This window comes from Lathyrus oleraceus, chromosome 5 (genome assembly GCF_024323335.1).
Source record: "Lathyrus oleraceus cultivar Zhongwan6 chromosome 5, CAAS_Psat_ZW6_1.0, whole genome shotgun sequence".
Taxonomy (NCBI): Eukaryota; Viridiplantae; Streptophyta; class Magnoliopsida; order Fabales; family Fabaceae; genus Lathyrus; species Lathyrus oleraceus.
The window spans coordinates 316,555,326-316,577,765 of NC_066583.1; the positions used below are offsets into that span (position 1 = coordinate 316,555,326).

The following is a 22,440-nucleotide window of genomic DNA, read 5'->3' on the forward strand; positions in this document are numbered from 1 at the left end:
AGGTTATAAATCATAATAATCACAGGCCATGTACTGTGTGAGATACTCTGGATACCGTGTGGGTTCATTCCATCAGTAGATAATGCCAAGCGAAGGTTTCTTGATTCTTCTCCAAATTCAGGATAATCATTATCAATTTTCAACCACTGTGGTGAATCTGCCGGATGTCGATACTTTCCATCTATAATTCTTTCATCTGCATGCCAGGTCAAGTGTCTTGAATCGGTTTCACTACGAAACATGCGTCTAAATCTCGGAATAACAGGAAAATACCACAAGACCTTTGCTGGAGACAACTTGTTCTTATATCGCGAGACACCGCATTTAGGACACTCATTTAATGATGCATACTCATTTCGAAACAAAACGCAATCGTTTGGACATGCATGTATCTTATCATAGCTCATGCCAATAGAGCACAACATCTTTTTGGTCTCATATGTTCGATTGGGAAGAACATTATCCTCAGGAAGCATATCTTTCAAAAGGGCTAATAACTCTGTGAAACTTTTATCCGACCACCCATTGCCCGCCTTTAAGTTGTACAACTTTAATACCGCAGACAATCTTGTGAATTTAGTGCAACCATCATACAAAGGTTTCTCTGCATCACTTACCAACCTCTCAAACATTTCGGGACAATCCTTAAGATCTCCTTCAAGTGCTTCTGCAATCTCTTCAACTCGATCACAATCGTATGTATCTGCGCCACTATAGTTTGAGGCATAGGTCGTACTATCCCCCGGTTCAACATTCTCGTTACTTTTCTCACCATGCAAATTCCAACATGTATAACTTCGATCAATTCCATGCCTCATTAGATGCGATGTCAACTGAACTGCGTCAACCCGTTTCCCATAACAACAACCCAAGCAAGGACATATCATTCTACTGGGGTCTTCGGCGTGCGCAACGGCAAACTTAACGAATTCTAATACCCCATTCTCGTACTCTCTCGACAATCGATTGGAAGACATCCATGTATTATCCATTACTAATTAGAATAAACAAAAAACAATTTCAGAAGAGTTCAAACACATTCGGACCTAGGTTTCTAATGATACTGGTGTTGACACAAAATCAGATATTCATAGGTCGTATAACCCTAACTACTGGGTAATGTAGTCCCATTGCATGCGCTATCATGGTCACTAAAAACCAACCGTCAATTGCCTAATAAACCCAAACAAACGTAGGGCTTGAAATTTAACGCATGCGCTATCAAATTTAAAATGACTATGAATATTGAAACTTTACAGGTTGAAACAAACGTAGCATAGACAACAATAACATAAAACTGAAATGGGGAAAAGCTAAAACAAAGCAAGAAATAAGGCAAAGCTAAAACGAAACAAACGTACCTTTGGTGCCAGAAGGAGGAAACGTCGTAGATCTAACAGAGGTGGAAGGAGAACGCCTTAGAACCCTAATGTGAAAAAGAACGAAAATAACAGAGAGTGAAATAACAAAACGCGCAGTATGTTATAATTTTAATGTTTACTAAAGGGGACCTTAGAGGGCGCTTGTGGAAAAAAAGCGCCCTCTAAGGTGCGCTGTCTATTGCTCATTATTTTTTCGCTTCACTTTAGAGGGCGCTTTTGTAATAAAGCGCCCTCTAAAGTGCGCTGTTGTACATGGACTTAGAGAGCGCTTTCTTAGAAGCGCCCTCTAAGGGTATCCTTAGAGGGCGCTTTCATAAACGCGCCCTCTATTGTTGTCCCTCCATTTCCTCATTATTTTTTTGCTTCACTTTAGAAGGCGCTTTGTTACAAAAGCGCTCTCTAAAGTGCGCTGTTGTACATGGACTTAGAGAGCGCTTTCTTAGAAGCGCCCTCTAAGGGTATCCTTAGAGGGCGCTTTCATAAACGCGCCCTCTATTGGTGTCCCTCCATTTCCTCATTATTTTTTTGCTTCACTTTAGAGGGCGCTTTGTTTCAAAAGCGCCCTCTAAAGTGCGCTGTCTATTCCTCCTTATTTTTCTCTTCACTTTAGAGTGCGCTTCTTTAAGAAAGCGCCCTCTAAGGTGCGCTGTCTATTCCAGTTTTTGGCGTAGTGATTTGTCTTAATTATTTTCACTTAGAACTTTTATACCTGTTTTAAAATTTTAAATTACTCTAAATATATATTTAATTTTATTTTATCATTGTTTTAAAATATATAAGTTAAGAATATTATTTAATATTTGCATTTTAATTTCTTAAGAGTACAATCGCAATTTTATATTATAACATTAAATATAAAATATAGATAATATCCATTCGACATATCAAATATGAACGTAGATAGTTAAAATATTTATGTTTATTTAAAATTCATTATAATAAAATTAAATAAAATATATATTTTTTAATTTATAAAAAGAATTGTTTAATAAAAAAAAGTATTGTATAAAAGAATATTTTAATTTTATAAAAATAAACATTAAATAAAATAATGGATGAAACATAATTAGTTAAAATATTTAATTTTATTTTACACTATGTTTCATCCATTATTTTTCAGCTCTTGGTTGATCAGGATCTGTGCGCGGGCGTGGCGTTATCGTTGAAAAATAAAGATGGTTCATTGTCGATTAAGGATGAAGGAGCTGGATTTGTGCCTTACGTTCTTTGAGCTGACGAAACTTCTTGAAACATGAGTTTCTTCCTGCAATTTCTTGTCACTGATTTCCCCTTGGTCTATGCTTCTTTTCCCTTTCTGCTATGGATTCTCTCTTGTGCATCTTGTGTAGTTGTGAAAGGGCTTTTGAAGCGTGATTTATAAGGGAGTTTTCAGAGTTGGATTCTGTAATGTGATAGGAGTTCGCCAAAGGGAAGGTTCTCTCGGTTGAAGTTTAATCTTTAATTCTCTGTTAGAATTTTCTTTTAGGCTCCTTTTGTGAATCAATGTTGAATTTGGCTCTGTGAGGTTTTGTTATTCAGTTAGGGAGATTATAGTTGGTTGAAGAAGTTCTCGTGAGAGAGTTTTTTTCCCTTTTCTAATGATAGTGGTTTGAAGGTTTTTATGGAAGTCGGAGGGTGGAAAACAAAATTCTGTTATGTGAAGGGGTTGGAATGGAGAGTTGAGGAGAGCGATTGATGAAGGGTTGTTACTCCGTTAGCAATTTTCGGTTATTTCTGTTGTGCCATTTTGAAGTTAGTTAGGAGGTTACATTATTATACACGATATATTAAATATATGATGAAACAAATTAATATGAACAGTATGTGGTGCAGTGGTAACATGTTTGACTCTTGATCAAAAGGTTATGTTTTCAATTCTTGTTGATTGCAAAATTAAATTTTCTTTTCACAAGCAACACACTGAGGCGCTAGATGCAAGCATTGGTCTCTCTTCATGAGGCCCAATGCATCGGGGGGTTATTTTCGTATTTTTTTTGAAAAACCTAATTATTTTAAAAAAAAAGGCCCAATGCATCTGGTGGTTATTTTCGTATTTTTTTTGAAAAACCTAATTATTTTAAAAAAAAATCAAAAAAATTACATTCTAACAGTCAATTAAATCCCTTTTTAATCAATAATTAATTAAATCTTTTGTATTATGCCGAATGGAGAGAATCATGGTCTATAACTTTTGGCCCATTCATGATGTGGTTGGATACTTGCCTCATATTTGTAAGAGATTTTAAAGTGTAGGATCAACAAAATAAAGAAAATATGATAAAATAAATGGTACGTAAACATTTTACTCTATGTCAGATAATTATCCTAACTAATAAATTCTTTTTAATATTTAATTTTTATTTTAATTACATCTAAGTATATCATTCATGAAATGGCTCCGATAAACTGATAGTATACATTTTTTTATATTATCGATGTGTAATAAGTAAACTCAATTTAAATACGAATAATTTTTTTTTAAAACTTTTATAACTCTACAAGAAATACTTTTGTCATTTTAATGATATAAAAAATTAAAAAATATATTCAAACAAAATTATTATTAAAATTTAAAATTATGAATATTTTATTCATTTAATCAAAACCCTACTCAGCGAAGCTCAACAACAGCTCCAACAAAACGACATCGCATTTCGTACTGAACTCAATTCGCCGGAAAACGCAGCCGGAGTTCGTCGTCGGCCGCCTCAAACAGTAAGAAGGTTTGTCCAGGTTTTCCGTCTCTCCGTTTACGTTCTCCTCTATTGTTACATGAGCGAGAACGCGATTCCACGATTGCGCACTAAATCTTAGGGTTTGACAATATAGAAAATTTTAGAACAATTTTGTGATATATATGAACAATTTGATTTGAAGATTGCTTCCTTCAGAGGCGCTGATAATCACTATGCTAGATTTTATGTGTATCATTGCTGCTTTGAGTTCTATTTTATTTTGTGTATTGTTTTATGCATTCACTTTTTGATTCTTTTCATGATTCCTACCGCAAGAATTAAAAATGGTGAATCATTTAGGGTCTGTTTGGATAAACAGCTTATTTACAGCTTATAGAGCTTATAGAAGATGTGGTTATCAAAATAAGCGCTTATGAATAAATTTTCATAAGCTATTTTTATAACAAAAGATAAAATAAATTTAAGTTTTCTTTTAATATGCTATAAGTTGTTTTTATAAACTATCTTGGAGAACTTATAAAAATAAGCTAAAAAAATATGTATGAAAAATGTCATAAGTTGTTTTGATAATATCTCCTAAACTGTCACAAACTTATGCCAATAGATAAGTTCAAGTAAGCCAATCCAAACAGGCCCTTAATGTATTTTGATCCTTGTATGAACTTCACATATGTAGATTTATTGCTAAAAGTATACTTTTTTAATTCAACCATTTCTGAACAGTGCTTCACAGAAGTTCACACTTATTTCCTTTATTGCAGATAGTCCTGAATGTCCTGTTATTGTAGGATAATCAGTGTTGTTAATCATGGTATGGTCAAGTATAAGTAGGAGAACCCGTCTTTTGCCGTACTTAAGGGCTTTCCGAAATTCCCCAGAATTCAGGTAATTTGATGTTTGCATTCTTTCTGAAGTTTGTGTTACTCTTTTTCTTAAGTAGGTTATTGATCATTGTTGTTCTAAGGAATGATCGAAAGCATATTTTTAATTTGTATTGGTGGAATAAGAGCTTTTATTTTACCAGTTGAGGAGATTTCTTGGACAATTATGCTTTCAAGTTGTGTTTTTATTTGAATATAATGTTTTTTTTTGTTAATTCAGGGGGCAATCTATTATTCCTGAAGGACCAGGTTATAACATAGTTAATCCTTGTTCTGGATTCCAGCGTGATTTCTCTTGTAAAATACGTCTGTCAAGGTTTAAGCATGAATTGAGTACATTGTCACTCCATCATTGTTACCGCTCTTCAGCTTTTGCTTCACACAATGTTGGAAGGTTGTGTTCCATGCCTGGTTTCCGACACATCTCATCTCATGCATCCAGAGAGCAAAAATCACGAAAGATGCTCATTTACTTGACAGGCTTGGTCTTTGGAATGGTTGGAATGTCATATGCTGCAGTTCCCCTTTACCGGAGATTTTGCCAAGCAACTGGCTATGGGGGAACTATTACCCGACGTGAGGTATAGGTGACTTTGTTTTCAATGGTTTCTCATTTTCTTTTCAAATTCTTTGACAATTTTTTTTACATTCGTTGGTTGCAATTTCTGAATTTCACATTTTTACAGAGTGTTGAAGAAAAGATTGAAAGGCATGATAGAAATCAAACAGCCACCTCAAGGTGTTGTTTTTACTCCTTAAGGTGACCAGCTAGCTTTTTTCTAGTTGTAATGGGTTGATGAGCTACCATTTTTTATTTTTTTTCAGGGAAATTGTGGTACAGTTCAATGCTGATATTGCTGATGGGATGCAATGGAAGTTTGTTCCTACACAGAGAGAGGTTTGTCTTTGTTTAATAAATCCTTAACCTTACCGCAGTCCGCAAATATGCTGTGTTTCCATCACATAATTTTATTTTATATCTTGAAACTGTTAAATTTATTTACAACAGTCCATGATAATTTAATACTGGCCATTCAAAGAGGGATGCTGAAAGTCTAGTTAAAGTTCTTAGCTATGCTCGAAACGGAAAATGCTTGGTTGTCATAAATTAGTCTAATCTGTTGGGGGGCAATGATATTTTTTGAATCTAATTCTTACATGCAAAATTTTCATATGTTATTACTTGAAAAGTTGGATGTTGTACACACCACCTGATATCCAATAGGAAAAGTGAAAAAGAAGTAAGAATTGTAATGTAGCATTATTCATTTGCTCTACCAGGTTAGGGTGAAGCCCGGAGAAAGTGCCCTCGCATTTTATACCGCAGAAAACAAAAGTTCTACTCCAATAACCGGTGTTTCTACCTATAATGTAACTCCTATGAAGGTACTGGCTACTGAACTCTTCACTTCACATACCTATCTACCATGACAATCTGAGATTTTGACAAGTTCATATTACAAAGTTCAACTTTATTAAAATCATCATGTCATAGTTAAGAACATAACATCAAATCTATTCGTGTTGGAATGGAAGTCCCTTTGAGAACTTTTTTATGCTCAAATAATAGAGCTTAACTTTGAAGAATTATTTTCATTTTGTTTCCATATTCTCCACTTCTAGAACTATCCTAAAGTAGCAATTTTACGAAATGTTAAAATCATAAATTTTCTTGTACAGGCTGGAGTTTACTTTAATAAAATACAATGCTTCTGTTTTGAGGAGCAGCGACTACTTCCCGGAGAGCAGATTGACATGCCTGTAAGTAGTTTTCTCAATTTGAATTCAAGTATACAATAATACTCATGCATCTTGATAGTGTGTTTCTTGTATTGCAGGTATTCTTTTATATCGACCCGGAAATTGAGGACGATCCTAAAATGGATGGTATCAATAACATAATATTATCATATACTTTCTTCAAGGTTTCTGAAGAATAATACCCACTTGAACATTTAAAACATAAATAACGGCGTTGCTACCTTTCCTGGAAGCTCATTGCTCAAGTGTAATTTGTTTTACTATTAAATTCTCAATGTAATTTTGAAACATCACTCCAATTTAGTCCCTAGAGTATAGAAATAATGAGTAGCTCCTAAAATTAGTGAAATCCATCACTTAGTTAGAGACTAAACTGATGAATTTTATATTTATATTTATTTTCTTCAATTTTGTATATATTCTAGGGACTGAATTGGAGAGAATGTGATATTTTACTGACTAAATGATGGTATATTCTTTGTTTTACAATATGTTTCTAAAACGACCCCTGTGACCAGGTTTTGAAGGTTCAGTGGAATCATTTATTACCTTCCTGAATCAGTGTTGTTTAGTGTTAATTTATTGTGTCATGTGGAATGCAAAAGAGCCTGGTGAAGAATCTCTTAGCAATTTAGACACATTTCTTTGTTTTTAATGTTAATTGAAAAGTCATGATCATTGAGATATTTGGCTATTATTCGATTGAAACCAGAGAGGTATGAATCTGGACTTTATGTTTGTTGGGCTCATGTATCATTGTAATATTTTATAAAATACCACAACTTTCAATAATTTTAATTTGAAACTTTAAAGTTTATTGAGATTGTATATTTGATTTTTTCAGGCATTTCTTTTTCCACTGGTTCACACCTTTTAAAATCTAAAAATATCCTCGAAGAAAATTTGTAGATGCATCTTCGGATGTACCTAAATCATCTCATCCTTCGTAAATCAAATAGTCATCTCGTTTTTTTTCAAAAATTGATTCGGAGATGCATTTTAAAATTTTTTTAGGATGAATCTGAAGATGCATCTTCGAAGATATCTATGACCTCATTTAAGGAAACACCTATGACCTCATTTAAGGAAACACCTATGACCTCATTTACTACATGTTTTTTTATTGAAATTGACATCATTTTTGGAGATTCTGTCCATTTTATTCGATATTAGTGTCATAGGAATTGTATCCTCGTGTTCTAGTATACTGCTAAGCCATTTCCAGCAAATTTTCTAACTGCCATACAGCTTAAGGATTAGAGAAGACATAAAATGATGTGAAATTTTGTAACAATATATTTCAAACTTTTGTATTAAAGCCCAATTATATTTGGAGATTTCTTATCCTTCTAAATTTTTTAAAAATATCTTTTGAATTTTAGAGATATATCTCTAAACACATCTAATACACACAACTTATTTATTTTTGAATTTTTCGGAAATACATTTTAAGAATATGTACTAGGACGACTTATGCATAGGTGGGTGAAATGTTTTTCTAGTTAATTTTTAATTTAAATAAAAGTAATATTTATGCTTAAGAACAATAGTTTCATTAAAATTTGATTTTGATATTTAGGTATCCTAATCCTATATACATTACAGGTATAACCATATTGGTTGACTCAATTATGTGGAAAAAGTTATTGTGGCCTGAATTTGAAGTTTTTTGGTTTAACTCTGTCTTGAACAAGAGCTCTGAATGGGGGAATATCCTTAGTAGAGTTTATATTGAACAACTACTTACTATAGAATATCAAAATTGTATGATAAATATTAGGGGCACCCAACACACCCACTAAAATATATCCAAACCGATTTAAAAAAACTGATTGAGTTGAGTTATTGAATAAACACGGTTTTAAAAAAAACCATTTATAATAATTAAATTATGAGTAAATTCATATCCAATCCACAAAATTTATAAATTACTGAGTAATTATTTTTTATAATTTGATTAATTATGATTTTAATGTCTTTTATTTTGACCGATTCTATTACAACCTTTTACAAGTGATAATTAAAAAAAAATATTTTTTTTTTAAGAAAATGACACGGAAGGCAGTATGGGCTGAGTTATGATTTTGATTAAATTTAAATCAAACCGAACCATATACATCCGTAATAAATATTTTATGAAGAATTAGATAATTTTTTCCGCTTTTTTGTTCATTTAGAGATTGACCGAGTCTACTATGTTCATGATCAAGAAATGTTAGAGGATAAGGAGGTGGGAATGTCAACATTCAGATTCTCACATTTTAAAAATTTTAAAAATGTATTTTTGAGATATTTAATTATAAAATTGAAATATAATTTAAAAACACATAAGTCAAGTGTGCATAATGTCCGGCGATACATATCTAAATTCTAAAGATATTTTTAATTTTTTATGAGATACCTTAATAAATGTATTAAAAAATCTCAAATACTTTTACATACACATTTGACAACAAATATTCACAACAGTTTGTTTTGTGTGGTTAATAAAACGTTTATATTCATTAATCATTTATATTTCTGAGCTGCATTAATATTGTAAATTGCTGTCAAACTTATGTGTCAAAATAAAACAACATTAATTAATGTGAGGATTAATACAAGAATTTCTCCTCCACACAAAGACTAATTAGTTTATTTATTGAGTTTATTGGATTAATACAAGAATAAAGAGTGTGAATTGCTTGCTACCAAGTGTTGTATAGTTGAGATTTCATTATCATGTTTAGTTAAAATGGTGTCTTTTCCATTATCAAATTTGTTAAAGTCTTGTTGAAGGTTTTAATTATCATGGTCATGGCATACCCCACAACTTCAACTACAAGCATTCAATTGTGCTTTGTAATAGGTTGATTTTTGATTCATAACCAAACCAATTGGATGACATTTTGCTAACCCTTAAAATTCAGCCACTGTTGACGGCTTCAAGAAGAAACATTTGAAAGCTTGTTCTTAACAACCTTGTGGCTATTGTTTTTGTTTTTTTAGTTTTCATGAGTTTATGTATATGTCTTTCTCTTGCCATGGAAATGAAAATGACTCTCTCCAACTGTTCCACGTTCTGTAAGATGAACCTTCAACTTCATGTGAAAGGAAACAAAAGTATGTATAATATGTATAAGTATTTTGTTGTGAAAATTGAAATATAAAACCAACACAGGTTGATAAAGATTTGTTGCAATTTTTATAAATATGTTTTGTAAAATTGGATTAGATTTATTACGGTGAACCTCAAGTTTGTAACACTGCGGTTACGAGCTTTTGTTTCAAGTGTTGAATATAAATTATTCTTATCTCGATTTTTAAATAATATAAGAATATTTTGGTCAATCAGAAATAATTTTTCCTAATCGAGGCTAAAGGGCACGGTGGAAATTTTAGTTTTCATATACGATACCAATGTTTCAGTCAATCAGAAGTCCACGTCATTGCAGCTACAAATCATTATATATTTTAGGTGTTAGAATTCTCATGACTTTATTCTTTAAAGAAAACGTCTAGTTAGATTGAGATGTCTTGATTCTCAAACTATAATGCACGGATACCCCAAACACGATCCTGACACTGACACGACTATATCAATAATAAATAAAACGTAATCTCAAATGTTGATGCAAATGTCTGATACTATAAATACAATATATATATATATATATATATATATATATAATATATATATATATATATATATATATATATATATATATATATATATATATATATATATATATATATATATATAATATATATATATATATATATATATATATATATATATATATATATATATATATATATATATATATATATATATATATATATATATATATATATATATATATATATATAAGTGTCGGTATTGAATATAATTTGAGACTATTTTAACTAATTTAGAACATTAGAAAGTATAAATGGAATTGAAAAGAGTGGTAATGCAATTTGTGTTACACAATATTGATACATGATGATGGTATTGTTGAAAGAATATTTGTGAATTGAATATGAAAAATAAATTTCTTAAAGACAAAATGAAGTTGAATTGACATATTGTCAAATATTAGATCTGAGTGATAAGAGGATTAACTAACTGATTAAGAAATATTAATGTATAACACAAGTTATCAAGGCGTTAGCCATCTACCACATTAATTGATATTGTCGTTTTGTCACTTGAAACTTTTAAGAAGTACTAATTTTTGCTACTATGCATTCAATGAACTTGCCTATAATTAAGCTAAAAATACAATACTGGATTAATGTATAAGTGAGATAATAATAATAATAATAAAAGCATTTACTTGGTGTGAACAATACATAATATAGTTGATGACAGTGTCAAAAACAGTGATGTGAAACTGAGGCAGTCCTTGGAGGGTGATGTTCTTTGGTTGGTTTGACTGCTTCAACAAGAAACCTTTGAAAGCATGCTATTAACAACCTTTTCATCATCTTTTATTTTTCTAATTCAAAAACATTCTAATACTGTATTCTTAGTATGGTAATGAAAGTGATTCAAAACAACTATCCTAGAGTTAATGTTCAAGGAATCAGAAATGATAGAATATGAGATTTTGAAGCCAACTCGTGCGGTGGAGAATGCTTTCTGACTCTGCAGAACGGGAAGAGTGAACGGTAAATTAGTACTCCAACAACAAAGTCAATTCAAGATAATTAAAATAATAAAGCAAGTTATGGATATAAAAAACGCATCTGCAAAACTGTCTATACATTATATATGGATACGGTTGGAACCATCCCGTGTTTTCTAGCGTGGAACGCGGAGATTCTAGCGTGGAACGTGGAGATCTTTAAGATCATATCTAACTTTGGATAGCCGTTGATTGAATATGGGTCCAAATATAGTTGCAAATGCACCGGACACTTGAGCCCTTTCGTAGATATGCCTTTAGACTAGTAATTGGACCTATACGTCATTCTGCGTACCATCGACCCGAAACAAATAAGACTAATGAAAAATAAGAAAACGGATTGCATATAATCTATAACAATTTTTGTAACCTACTCTAAAGAAATTTATGAAAATAAGCTATTTTCTCAAATTGTCTCATAAGTGCTTAAGTAAATAAATTTCAATTAACAAATGCAGACTGGTCCTAAGTCTATACTCTATAACATGTATTGAGGTGAAAATGCAATAAATTAGCCAATGAAGACATTGATCTTTTTAGGAGATGTTTTAACTTAAGAGCAACAATTGTTTTTTCTTATATAGGGTAAAATAGACTGTGTGATATGTAACATGTAAGAATGAGATGTAGTTAATTCTAGTAACCAAAATAAAAGACATAGTAATCAGAGATCAATATGTGTTAAGTAAGTTACACTCAATTAACAACAGAATTTGCATGAAATTTCCTTCTTTATTATATGTATATGTTAAGCAAACAATGATGCTTGCATTTGGAGTCAAATTTTTGAGAGATAAACGTTTCCTTAACTCTTGTGAGTTTCAGAACATAACTCACTTAAATGTATTATAACACAAAAAAAGGATATACATTGCTACATTGATTATGTTAAATGTATAATGTTCTTCAAACTTATCACACATTAAATAAAAATGAAAATTTCTATATTTAATTTAATATTAAGTTTCCACTTTTTAGGATAAAGATCCAAGAGTAGTTTTACTCATTATTACTTAAAGTCACACTTACAAGTTACAACATTAGTGTTATACAAAGTTCCAATACAACATGCAAGTGTAAACTTTGGATTAATTAATGTGAACTAGTGATTATCCTTTACTTAAGCCAAGTGGAAATTTGAAGGAACATAATAAGGATTGACATATATATGATTGAGAAGGAAATTTAATCAGAAAGTTTGGTGTAAGATAGCATGCAAATCCTAGAGCATGTTGGTGATGTAGCAACAGAATTTTAATTAAATTAAAATTTTTCAGACAGTTACCAACCTCCAAACTTCATCTTTAATCACTCTATATATAGTCCATTCAATTCAATAACGGTTACATACTTACACATTAATTCCACTTAAACATGGAGAGACAAAACACTAAATCTTCTTATAAGGTTGGAGAGTGCTTAAGTATTTTTTAATCTTGTTTTGTTCTACTTCCTCTTAGTTAATTAGTCCTAATTATTTCATTTTTTTCTTCCATTTTCCTTAATTTTCCATGGCGAAAAGTTTGTCAAGAACACTTCACCTTCTTCTTCTCAATGGAGTAGTACTGATTCTAAGGGAACGGTGAGATAGATATCTAATTTTTTTATACCGTCACACATAATCTCAAATACTACGATAACCGCTATTTTACATTATTTTGTATTAAATATCACTACTATTTTACAATATTTTGAACTAAATATCGTATGGTTAAAAGTTATGAAACTCTCAACAATAGCATCCTTAGTGAAAGTGAATGAAATGGGATTACTTGAAGGTGTTTTTAAGCAACAACACTTCTTGCATACTTGACTTGATGGTGTTTCTAATTACATATACTTGTGAAATCATAATTTACATATACAAAAACCTATTTTAGAAATGCATGCATAATATGACATATGTGATATGTCAAAAGCATGACTAAACCATTTTACCTTTTCAAAAGTTGTCTAACTCATTCCACCTAACTAGTTTATCCATGCAACTTTTCTATTTATCATCATTTCTTTAAATAATAATAATCGACTAACCTACATATATCTCTTTAAAATTTGTTAAAAGTATTATGCTAGCTACAATCAATATATAAGATATTTTTCTAGGAAAAAAATTATCATTTACAAAAGTAATATTTTGGAGTTTGACATCAAAAGTTTCATAAGCATGGCCCTCTAAGTCTTACTATATACTCCAAATTTATAATTATTGTAGTTTTCCCATTTTACATTCTCTCTAAGTGATGATTTACTTCTATAAATAGAAAGAAAAATTCCTATTTTCATAGTTTTAGAAAAAGGATAGTATTGGTATGTCCTACTTTATGTAGTTGTTAAATGCATCCAAACTTGATTTTTCACTAAATTATTTCTTTAAGTTGGCTAAACATGATATATTGGACCATTATTCTTTTAATCAAGTGCATAATCAATAACATTATGGACCCCATAATGATCACATGACCACTTTTTGCCTCTTACTTGTTTTAACAATAATATTATAATAATACACTAACCCTCCTTTCTATGTATCCATAATTGGTTATATTAAAAAATCTACCACTTTATTATACATGAATCATGATTGCCAACTAAAAAAACATAATTGAAATTTTTTTCATAGGCAAAAGATGTACTCAAAGAAAGGTTTAATGACAAGACTAAGGTAAAGAATTATTTTGTATATATACTATTTAGTAATATCAATTTCATTTTTGAAATTTTTGGTGAAGAAATTTTGTGTTTGTTTTAGGCTTCAAGAAAATCTCCTACCAAAGAAAATACTAAACCACAAGAATTCAAACTCCACACACAAGAAAGAGCTGTCAAACGTGCAATATTCAACTATGGAGTAAGATATATAAATATATAGATATATAGATATAGTGGATGATCAATGGTGAAGTTAGCATTAATATTTTTACTTAATGATGAATATGGTTTTGGTTAGGTGACAACTAAATTGTATCTTATGGAATTGCAAAAGAGACAAGAGGAGAAGTTGATGAAGGTATTAGGCACATAATAATGAAGATATTCTTAATGCTATTAATTATTATAAGAATGAGATAAATATTTTAGAGAGACTAATTGATTCAATACATGCAATAGATTATTGAAGAGGAAGAAATACGTTTGCTAAGGAAGGAAATGGTTCCAAGAGCTCAATTAATGCCTTATTTTGATAAGCCATTTTCACCACAAAGGTAAATAAAAATGATAACCAAAATTATCCTTAATATATATATATATATATATATATATATATATATATATATATATATATATATATATATATATATATATATAAATTATTCTTGTACTTCTATATATAAATTATTCTTAAAATGTAGTTTTTTTATAAAAAAAAATAGTAATCATTATTATAATAATTTTAATAAAATATTGTCATGAAAAATTGAGTTGCAGATCAAGCAAAACAGTTCAAAGAGAATCATGCATCCATATGCTGAGTAGCAAGTGCTGGAGTTGCAGCTCTGGCAATGGATTCTACAACATGCACCAACATGGTCATCAAGCTCTTAACAATCCTATCAAATAGAAGCTTTTTATATGGTTGTGTGAAGTGAAGGAGACTGTAAAATGTACCATATATAGTTCTTGTATTAATTTCATGCATGCATTTTGTACACTATCCAAATCATAGAGAGAAAACTTGAGAGTTTTTGTACTATAGCCTAGATCCACTGAATTAGATGGCCAGGTTTTTCTTATCATGTATTCTTTCTCACAAATAATAAAGATGAATCGTTTTTTTCTTTCTTTTTTTACTTTGATTAAGGATCTTTTAATAGCATGCCCTGTGCTAATTGGAATAAAAGAAGAATAGAATTTACTTTTTGATAAGACCAAAAAACTATATATTAATAAAAATTGTATAGTACAAAAATTGAAAGGGATGCATTGAAACCCGGATGAATACAAAGAATTGAAGTTGGTAGCCAAAGAACTAGGCTTATTTTCCTACCAATTCATCGAGTCTTGCTCAAACATTTATATAGTGATAGTCAATACGATGATATTCGCAAATGCATAGTTATATCACATAATATAAAAAGATGATCACATAGACTGTTATGAATAAGGACAAAGAAATTACCACAGTAAATGATGGAGAAGAACACGTGGCACATGATCCACATTTTGAGGAGCCTAGACGTGGATTGAGGACTAAATTCTCTAACAGAAAATACACTGCAGAATTTGATTAAGTACCACAATGAGTGAAAATGATAGGGTGAGAAGAATTTAGTGGATTGGTATCCTAACTCTCTCTCCTCTCTAGAAGCTTCTATGCTTTTCTGTTAAGTTTTATTTGTATTCCTCTTGCAATTGACTTAGCCATTTCCCATCAATAAAATCACTAATTCTCTGCTACTGCACTTTGATTGCACTGTTAGTACCATTTTTAATTGCATAACTAAATTGTGTGTGTACTGCTTGATTGGTTTATAACATTTGGTGCTTCCATTGAGCTCTTCAATGACTGAGAATACACGCATGAAGAGTATGGAGAACTCCATCACTGATATGCACAAAACGTTTTAGGAGTTTCTTGAAGATTCAGACCGCCATCACAACGAATATATGCAATCTCGTCACCTGGATCAAGCTAGATTTGAACGGGTTGAAAATCATCTTAGCTCCCTTCATGTGACGCAAAACTCTTCTAACAAAGCGACCCTAACTCCAACGATTCAACCGTTTAAGATGCGCAACATCAAACTCGAATTTCCTCGTTTTGATGGATCTGAGGTAATGAATTGGATCTTTAAGGCTGAACAATTCTTTGAATTTTATGCTACACCGGATAACCACCGTCTTACCATTGCCGCCGTGCACATGGAAAAAGACGTTGTGCCTTGGTTCCAAATGATTTCTCGAAATGAGCCGTTTCAGTCTTGGGCCATGTTTACACGGGCCTTGGAAATGGAGTTCGGCCCATCTCCGTATGAATCCCCACGACCCACTCTATTCAAACTCACACAAACCACCACTGTCTCTGAATTTTACACTGCTTTCACTGCATTAGCTAACAGAGCACAAGGTTTGAGTCCTGAAGCCACCCTTGATTGTTTCATAAGTGGTCTTAAATCGGATATCAAGCGTGACGTGATTGCTCAAACACCGTCATCGTTGTCTCGCGCCTACGCCTTGGCCAGAATCTTCGAAGACAAATACTGCCCTACACCACCACCAAAACCTAACAATTCCACCGTCAACAAGCCGTACCATTTCCCTGGCCCGAATTTCACACCTCGAAACCCCACAAATCCACTATTACTTCCTAACCCTAAACCAAACAACCCAAATTTCAAAAGCAACATTACTCGTGCCGAGATGCAAATCTGCCGCGAAAAAGGGCTTTGTTATTACTGCGATGAGAAATTTTCCATTACCCACAAATGTCCAAACCGTCATTACTTCTTATTACAAATGGAGGAGGATGACAATGACCCACCACCAGATCCCCTTGCCACCACTTTACATGACCCACCAACAATTGGAGATTCTGAGCATCACTTGTCACTTAATGCATTGAATGACTTTCATGGTATGGGCACAATGCGCTTTCAAGGTCAGATTCAAGGCATTGCAGTTACAATTTTATTGGATAGTGGCAGCTCTGATAATTTTTTACAACCAAGGATTGCTCAATCCTTGCAATTGCCAGTCCAAGCTAATACACAATTTCAAGTTATGGTTGGAAATGGGAATTCCTTGACTACGATGGGTTACATTGAAGACTTACCTATAGCTATTCAAGGTAACACATTACATATCCCTGTTTACTTATTACCTATATCTGGAGCTGATTTGGTGCTGGGAGTCCCGTGGTTAAAAACCTTAGGACCACATATTGCTGATTACAATGCTCTGTCTTTAAAATTTTATGTCAAGGATAGCTTTATTACACTTTATGGTGAGAAATCTAAGGGTCCAAGACCGACACAGTTCCATCACATCAGGAGATTACAACATACTCATGCTATTGATGTTGCTTTTTACCTTCAGTTTGACAAGATTGTACCTAAGGATAACACTGTCAACGCTGATCCACACCCTGACATTGAAGTTATATAAAAGCATTTGTTGATGTGTTTGCTGAACCAAAAAGTCTTCCTCCAACTAGGTTCCAAGATCATGCTATCCCATTGGCGACAGGTAGCAATCCAGTGAAAGTGAAACCATATCGATACCCCCATAGTCAAAAAGAACAAATTGAACTCATGGTGAAAGAGATGCTTGACCAAGGTAATATACAACCTAGCTACAGTCCTTTCTCTTCCCCTGTGTTATTAGTTAAGAAGAAAGATGGCTCCTGGAGATTTTGCACTGACTATCGCACTTTAAACTCTATCACTATTAAGGAAAATTTTCCTATCCCAACTGTGGATGAACTTTTAGATGAACTCTTTGGTGCGCAATATGTTTCTAAGTTAGACCTTAGATCCGGGTACCACCAAATACTGGTCAAGCCTGAAGAGCGACATAAAACTGCCTTCCGAACACATCAAGGCCTTTATGAATGGTTGGTCATGCCCTTTGGCCTTTCGAATGCCCCTGCATCCTTCCAAAGCTTAATGAATCATGTATTCCAGGCTCAACTCCGAAAGTCCGGATTGGTATTCTTTGATGATATTCTTATATACAGTCCGACGTGGTCAGCTCATTTATCTCACTTGACTGAAGTGTTGCAGCTCCTACGCCAACATTCTCTATTTGCAAAAATGTCCAAATGTTGTTTTGGATTCAGTGAAGTGGATTATCTAGGTCATACGGTTTCTCACCAGGGTGTACAAATGGACAAATCCAAAGTACAAGCTGTATTGGATTGGCCATTGCCTAGAACTCTCAAACACTTACGAGGTTTTTTGGGTCTCTCAGATTATTACCGCAGATTTATTCGAAATTATGCTACCATTGCTGCACCCTTGACAACATTGTTGAAGAAAGATGCATTTGTATGGAACCAACTTGCAACTGAGGCATTTCTAGCTTTACAGAAGGCCATCACCGTTGCTCTTGTTTTGGCACTTCCGGATTTCTCTAAACCCTTCATTTTAGAGACTGATGCATCGGGTACTGGCATTGGTGCAATTCTGAGTCAGGACAAGCATCCAATTGCTTATTTCTCTAAAAATCTCAACAGCTCGATGCAACACAAGTCTGCATATGTTAGAGAACTTTACGTCGTTACTGAGGCTATGGCTAAGTTCAGACATTACATATCGGGTCATAAATTTATCATCCGCACAGATCAACAAAGCTTAAAGGCCTTAACCGACCAAACGATACAAACCCCGGAGCAACAAAAATGGCTGCATAAGTTTCTAGGATATGACTTCACTATCGAATATAAACCAGTCAAGGACAATGTAGTTGCTGATGCCTTGTCTCGGTCCTTTTGTATGGCTTTGTCGGGACCTGTCAATCCTCTGTTATCACTTATCATCACTGCAGTCAATGCTGATCCCTCTCTATCTCAGATTAAATTGCAATGTTTGCAGGGAACTTGCCAAGACCCTTTGTATCAAGTGAGACAAGACATTTTATATTGGAAGGACAGAATAATAGTGCCTAATGTGCCTAGCATTATTCAGTCAATTTTGCAAGAGTTCCATTCATTTATGTTAGGAGGACATGCTGGAATTGCACGCACCAAAGCAAGAATTGCTTCTCAGTTCACATGGCCCTCAATGTCTCGAGATATTCGCTTGTTTGTCTCTCAATGTCTAATATGTCAACAAGCTAAATACTCTACTGTTGCCCCAGCCAGCCTACTGCAACCCTTGCCTATTCCATCACAAATTTGGGATGATGTATCCATGGACTTTATTACCGGGTTGCCACCATCCAATGGATTCACGGTTATCATGGTCGTTATGGACAGACTTTCAAAGTATAGCCATTTTACTACTCTCAAATCTGACTTCACTAGTGTGAAAGTAGCTGAAGCATTCTTGCACAATGTGGTGAAACTCCATGGTTTTCCAAAGAGTATAGTGTCGGATCGTGACAAAGTTTTTACAAGTTCTTTTTGGAAGCAACTTTTCAAGCTAAGTGAGACTACTTTAGCCATGAGTTCAGCCTACCATCCACAATCGGACGGTCAAACTGAAGCGGTTAATAAATGTGTTGAGATGTATTTATGATGTTTTGCTGGTCAGGTTCCTCAGAAATGGTCTAAACTACTAGATTGGGCCGAGTTTTGGTATAACTCTTCCTACCAGTGTAGTATTGGCATGATGCCCTTTAAAGTAGTTTATGGTAGGGAGCCTCCGATTCTTCTCAAATACGATATTGCTGTAGCTGATCCACCGGCCTTGCAAACGCTGCTCACTGAGAGGGATAACACCTTACAACTTCTCAAAGCTAACTTGCACCGAGCTCAACAGGTTATGAAGAAGTATGCGGATGCTAAGCGAAGATTTGTTGAGTTTCAATTAGGGGATATGGTGTTGGTCAAACTCCAACCCTACAGACAACATTCATTGGCCTTACACCAGAACCAAAAGTTGGGACTTCGATACTTTGGACCATTCCCTATCATTCAGAAAATTGGTATTGTAGCTTATAAAGTTTTACTTCCACCTTCTGCGAAAATCCACCCTGTGTTTCATGTTGTTAATTTGAAGTTGTGTAAAGGAGAACATCATACTCAATATTTGCCTCTACCATTACTCACTATTGAAACTGGTCCTTTTTTACAACCTGAGGTAGTAGTGGATTCTAGAGTTCTATTGCAGAATGGCATTGAAGTGCCTCAAGTCTTGATTAAATGGTCTAACTTGCCTATCTCTGAAGCTACATGGGAAAATTGGAGGGAATTTTCCCATAACTATCCAAACTTTAACCTTGAGGACAAGGTTAATTTTAAAGGGGGGAGTAATGTTATGAATAAGGACAAAGAAATTACCACAGTAAATGATGGAGAAGAACACGTGGCACATGATCCACATTTTGAGGAGCCTAAACATGGATTGAGGACTAAATTCCCTAACAGAAAATACACTGCAGAATTTGATTAAGTACCACAATGAGTGGCAATGATAGGGTGAGAAGAATTTAGTGGATTGATATCCTGACTCTCTCTCCTCTCTGGAAGCTTCTATGCTTTTCTGTTAAGTTTTATTTGTATTCCTCTTGCAATTGGCTTAGCCATTTCCCATCAATAAAATCACTAATTCTCTGCTACTGCACTTTGATTGCACTGTTAGTACCATTTTTAATTGCATAACTAAATTGTGTGTGTACTGCTTGATTGGTTTATAACATAGACATGGTTGAGTATCGGACTATGTTGATTTAGTGGTTTGTTGTGAAATTAAAAAAGGTTGATTTGTTTGGATTGTAGTGGTAATAACAATACGACGACTTCTTACTATGATAGACAACATACTATTATTATTTGTTAAAACTCATATTACTAAACGGGTTCATTCTGTCGGTGGCAAGTCAAAACCTTATGTTCTTTGGTTCAAGGGAAAAATTCGGATACAGTTAATCAATTTTCTTTCTTACAATTAATCAACTACATGACGAATTTTTCCATCACATACTCTTTCATTAGCATGTCATATATTATTCTTTGTGTCATTTACATTAGCAAACAGTCTCTTGAACCTTTGAATTATTGGTAGGTACTACACCACCGTGGCATGAACACTCTTTTTGGATACATCATCATCATCTTCAACACAATTGTCCTTCAGCTTGTTGCATGACTCCCCACACCTTGGACACTCTTTCAAGTTTTCATACTCTTTCATGTATAATATGGCAATATTAAAACATGCATGTATTTTGACATAATCGAAACTCATTAGACACAATATCTTATTGGCCTTATAACTAGGATTCGACAACCTGTCACCTTATGGAAGCATTTCTTGCAACAATTTAAGCAATTCAGTGAAAGTTTTATGTGTCCATCCACTTTTTGCATGATGTTTTAATACAACTAATAATCTTGTAAAATTTTTGCATCTCGAAAATAACAACTCTTCCATATCACTTTCTAAGGTATCATAAACATGAGCTTTCTTAAAAGAATCTATTCCAATATCACAAGATCATGTCTTCCAGGTTATCATTCATATCTTCATCAACTTCTATTCTATGTGACACGTATCTTTTTTTTGTCGCTTCATCATGTCATACCCTTTTGGTATAATTTTGAATAATTCCATCACAACCTAAATGATTGAATATATCTTTCTTTGGAAGTTTTTGCGTATTCCGACATTTTTTACAAGGACAATAAACAATCTCATTATTATTAGAAAAAATTTGTTTTCGCGAATTCAAGAAATTGAATCACTACATTCTCATACTTTTTTTTAATCTATTGTCTTTCATCCAACTACGATTCATAATCACATACCTTCTGAAAATAAAATTAAAATCCTACACAATCAATAAAAATGAACATTTCATCTCAATAAAACAACAATGACACTAAACATTCAACCTCAACACAACAACTACAAATATTACAAAAACAACACAACATTATACCATAAGTCTCAAAAATAACAACAACAACAACAACATTATTGGTACAATCATGGAGAAAGTTTTACATACCGAAAACGTGATGAGAGAGTCAAAAAAATGTGTTGGTTTGAGGTACGAGCTTCCTTATTCGAACTTTCTTCCTCCTTTGTTTACTTCGTTTGACTCGGAGAAGATGAATAATGATGTTTCATTTGTTATGTGGAGAAGTTAAATAATGGTGTTTCGTTCGTTCATTAGGTGGAAAAGATGAAGGATGGTGTTTCGTGTTGGAAATCCCCCAAAATCTATGGAGAAAGATTGTTATTACCCATACAATATCAATGAAAAGAGAAGAACAATGGAGAAAGAGAGAGTGTATAGAACGATGAAAGAGAAGAGTAATAAAATTCTGCCCACAAACTGTGAAAAACTTGTTATTCACTTTACAATTGCAAAATACTGTGAATACAATGGGTTGTGAATACTCTATTCACTTATATTACATAAATAAGGGTTACTCCCTCTATTTATAGATTTAGGTTAACTTGGA

General features: G+C 33.0%; 2 protein-coding genes across 5 annotated transcripts; both read left to right on the forward strand.

Annotated features, from left to right (window-relative positions):
• The first annotated feature begins 3,947 nt into the window (after window positions 1-3,947).
• Window positions 3,948-7,537, forward strand: LOC127084275 (cytochrome c oxidase assembly protein COX11, mitochondrial). Of its 4 annotated transcripts, XR_007788674.1 has the most exons (9): window positions 3,948-4,105; window positions 4,840-4,963; window positions 5,180-5,540; window positions 5,646-5,698; window positions 5,785-5,857; window positions 6,241-6,345; window positions 6,640-6,720; window positions 6,798-6,967; window positions 7,239-7,537. XR_007788674.1 is itself a non-coding variant. In XM_051024696.1 (8 exons), exons 2-8 carry the CDS (start codon window positions 4,887-4,889, stop codon window positions 6,897-6,899), a joined length of 852 nt encoding a protein of 283 aa, XP_050880653.1. In that variant the 5' UTR covers window positions 3,948-4,105; window positions 4,840-4,886; the 3' UTR covers window positions 6,900-7,209. The 4 variants fall into 4 exon arrangements, 3 of the variants coding, with proteins under 3 accessions (XP_050880653.1, XP_050880654.1, XP_050880655.1); XM_051024696.1 differs by lacking the exon at window positions 7,239-7,537 and having other exon boundaries at window positions 6,798-7,209; XM_051024697.1 differs by lacking the exon at window positions 7,239-7,537 and having other exon boundaries at window positions 3,966-4,097; window positions 6,798-7,209.
• A 5,173-nt stretch (window positions 7,538-12,710) lies between these two features.
• On the forward strand, window positions 12,711-15,148 carry LOC127084276 (microtubule-destabilizing protein 60). Its single transcript, XM_051024699.1, has 7 exons — window positions 12,711-12,776; window positions 12,892-12,951; window positions 13,993-14,034; window positions 14,122-14,220; window positions 14,320-14,379; window positions 14,481-14,575; window positions 14,799-15,148. Exons 1-7 carry the CDS (start codon window positions 12,744-12,746, stop codon window positions 14,929-14,931), a joined length of 522 nt encoding a protein of 173 aa, XP_050880656.1. The 5' UTR covers window positions 12,711-12,743; the 3' UTR covers window positions 14,932-15,148.
• Window positions 15,149-22,440: the final 7,292 nt, after the last annotated feature.

Excerpts from the sequence above, each read along its gene's own strand:
- LOC127084276 (XM_051024699.1), top strand. The coding sequence starts at position 12,744 with ATGGAGAGACAAAACACTAAATCTTCTTATAAG. Across the intron at positions 14,221-14,319 it reads GTGCAATATTCAACTATGGA|GTGACAACTAAATTGTATCT; the intron begins GTAAGATATATA and ends GGTTTTGGTTAG. Across the intron at positions 14,576-14,798 it reads AAGCCATTTTCACCACAAAG|ATCAAGCAAAACAGTTCAAA; the intron begins GTAAATAAAAAT and ends ATTGAGTTGCAG.
- LOC127084275 (XM_051024696.1), top strand. The coding sequence starts at position 4,887 with ATGGTATGGTCAAGTATAAGTAGGAGAACCCGTCTTTTGCCGTACTTA. Across the intron at positions 4,964-5,179 it reads CGAAATTCCCCAGAATTCAG|GGGGCAATCTATTATTCCTG; the intron begins GTAATTTGATGT and ends TTGTTAATTCAG. Across the intron at positions 5,858-6,240 it reads TTGTTCCTACACAGAGAGAG|GTTAGGGTGAAGCCCGGAGA; the intron begins GTTTGTCTTTGT and ends TTGCTCTACCAG.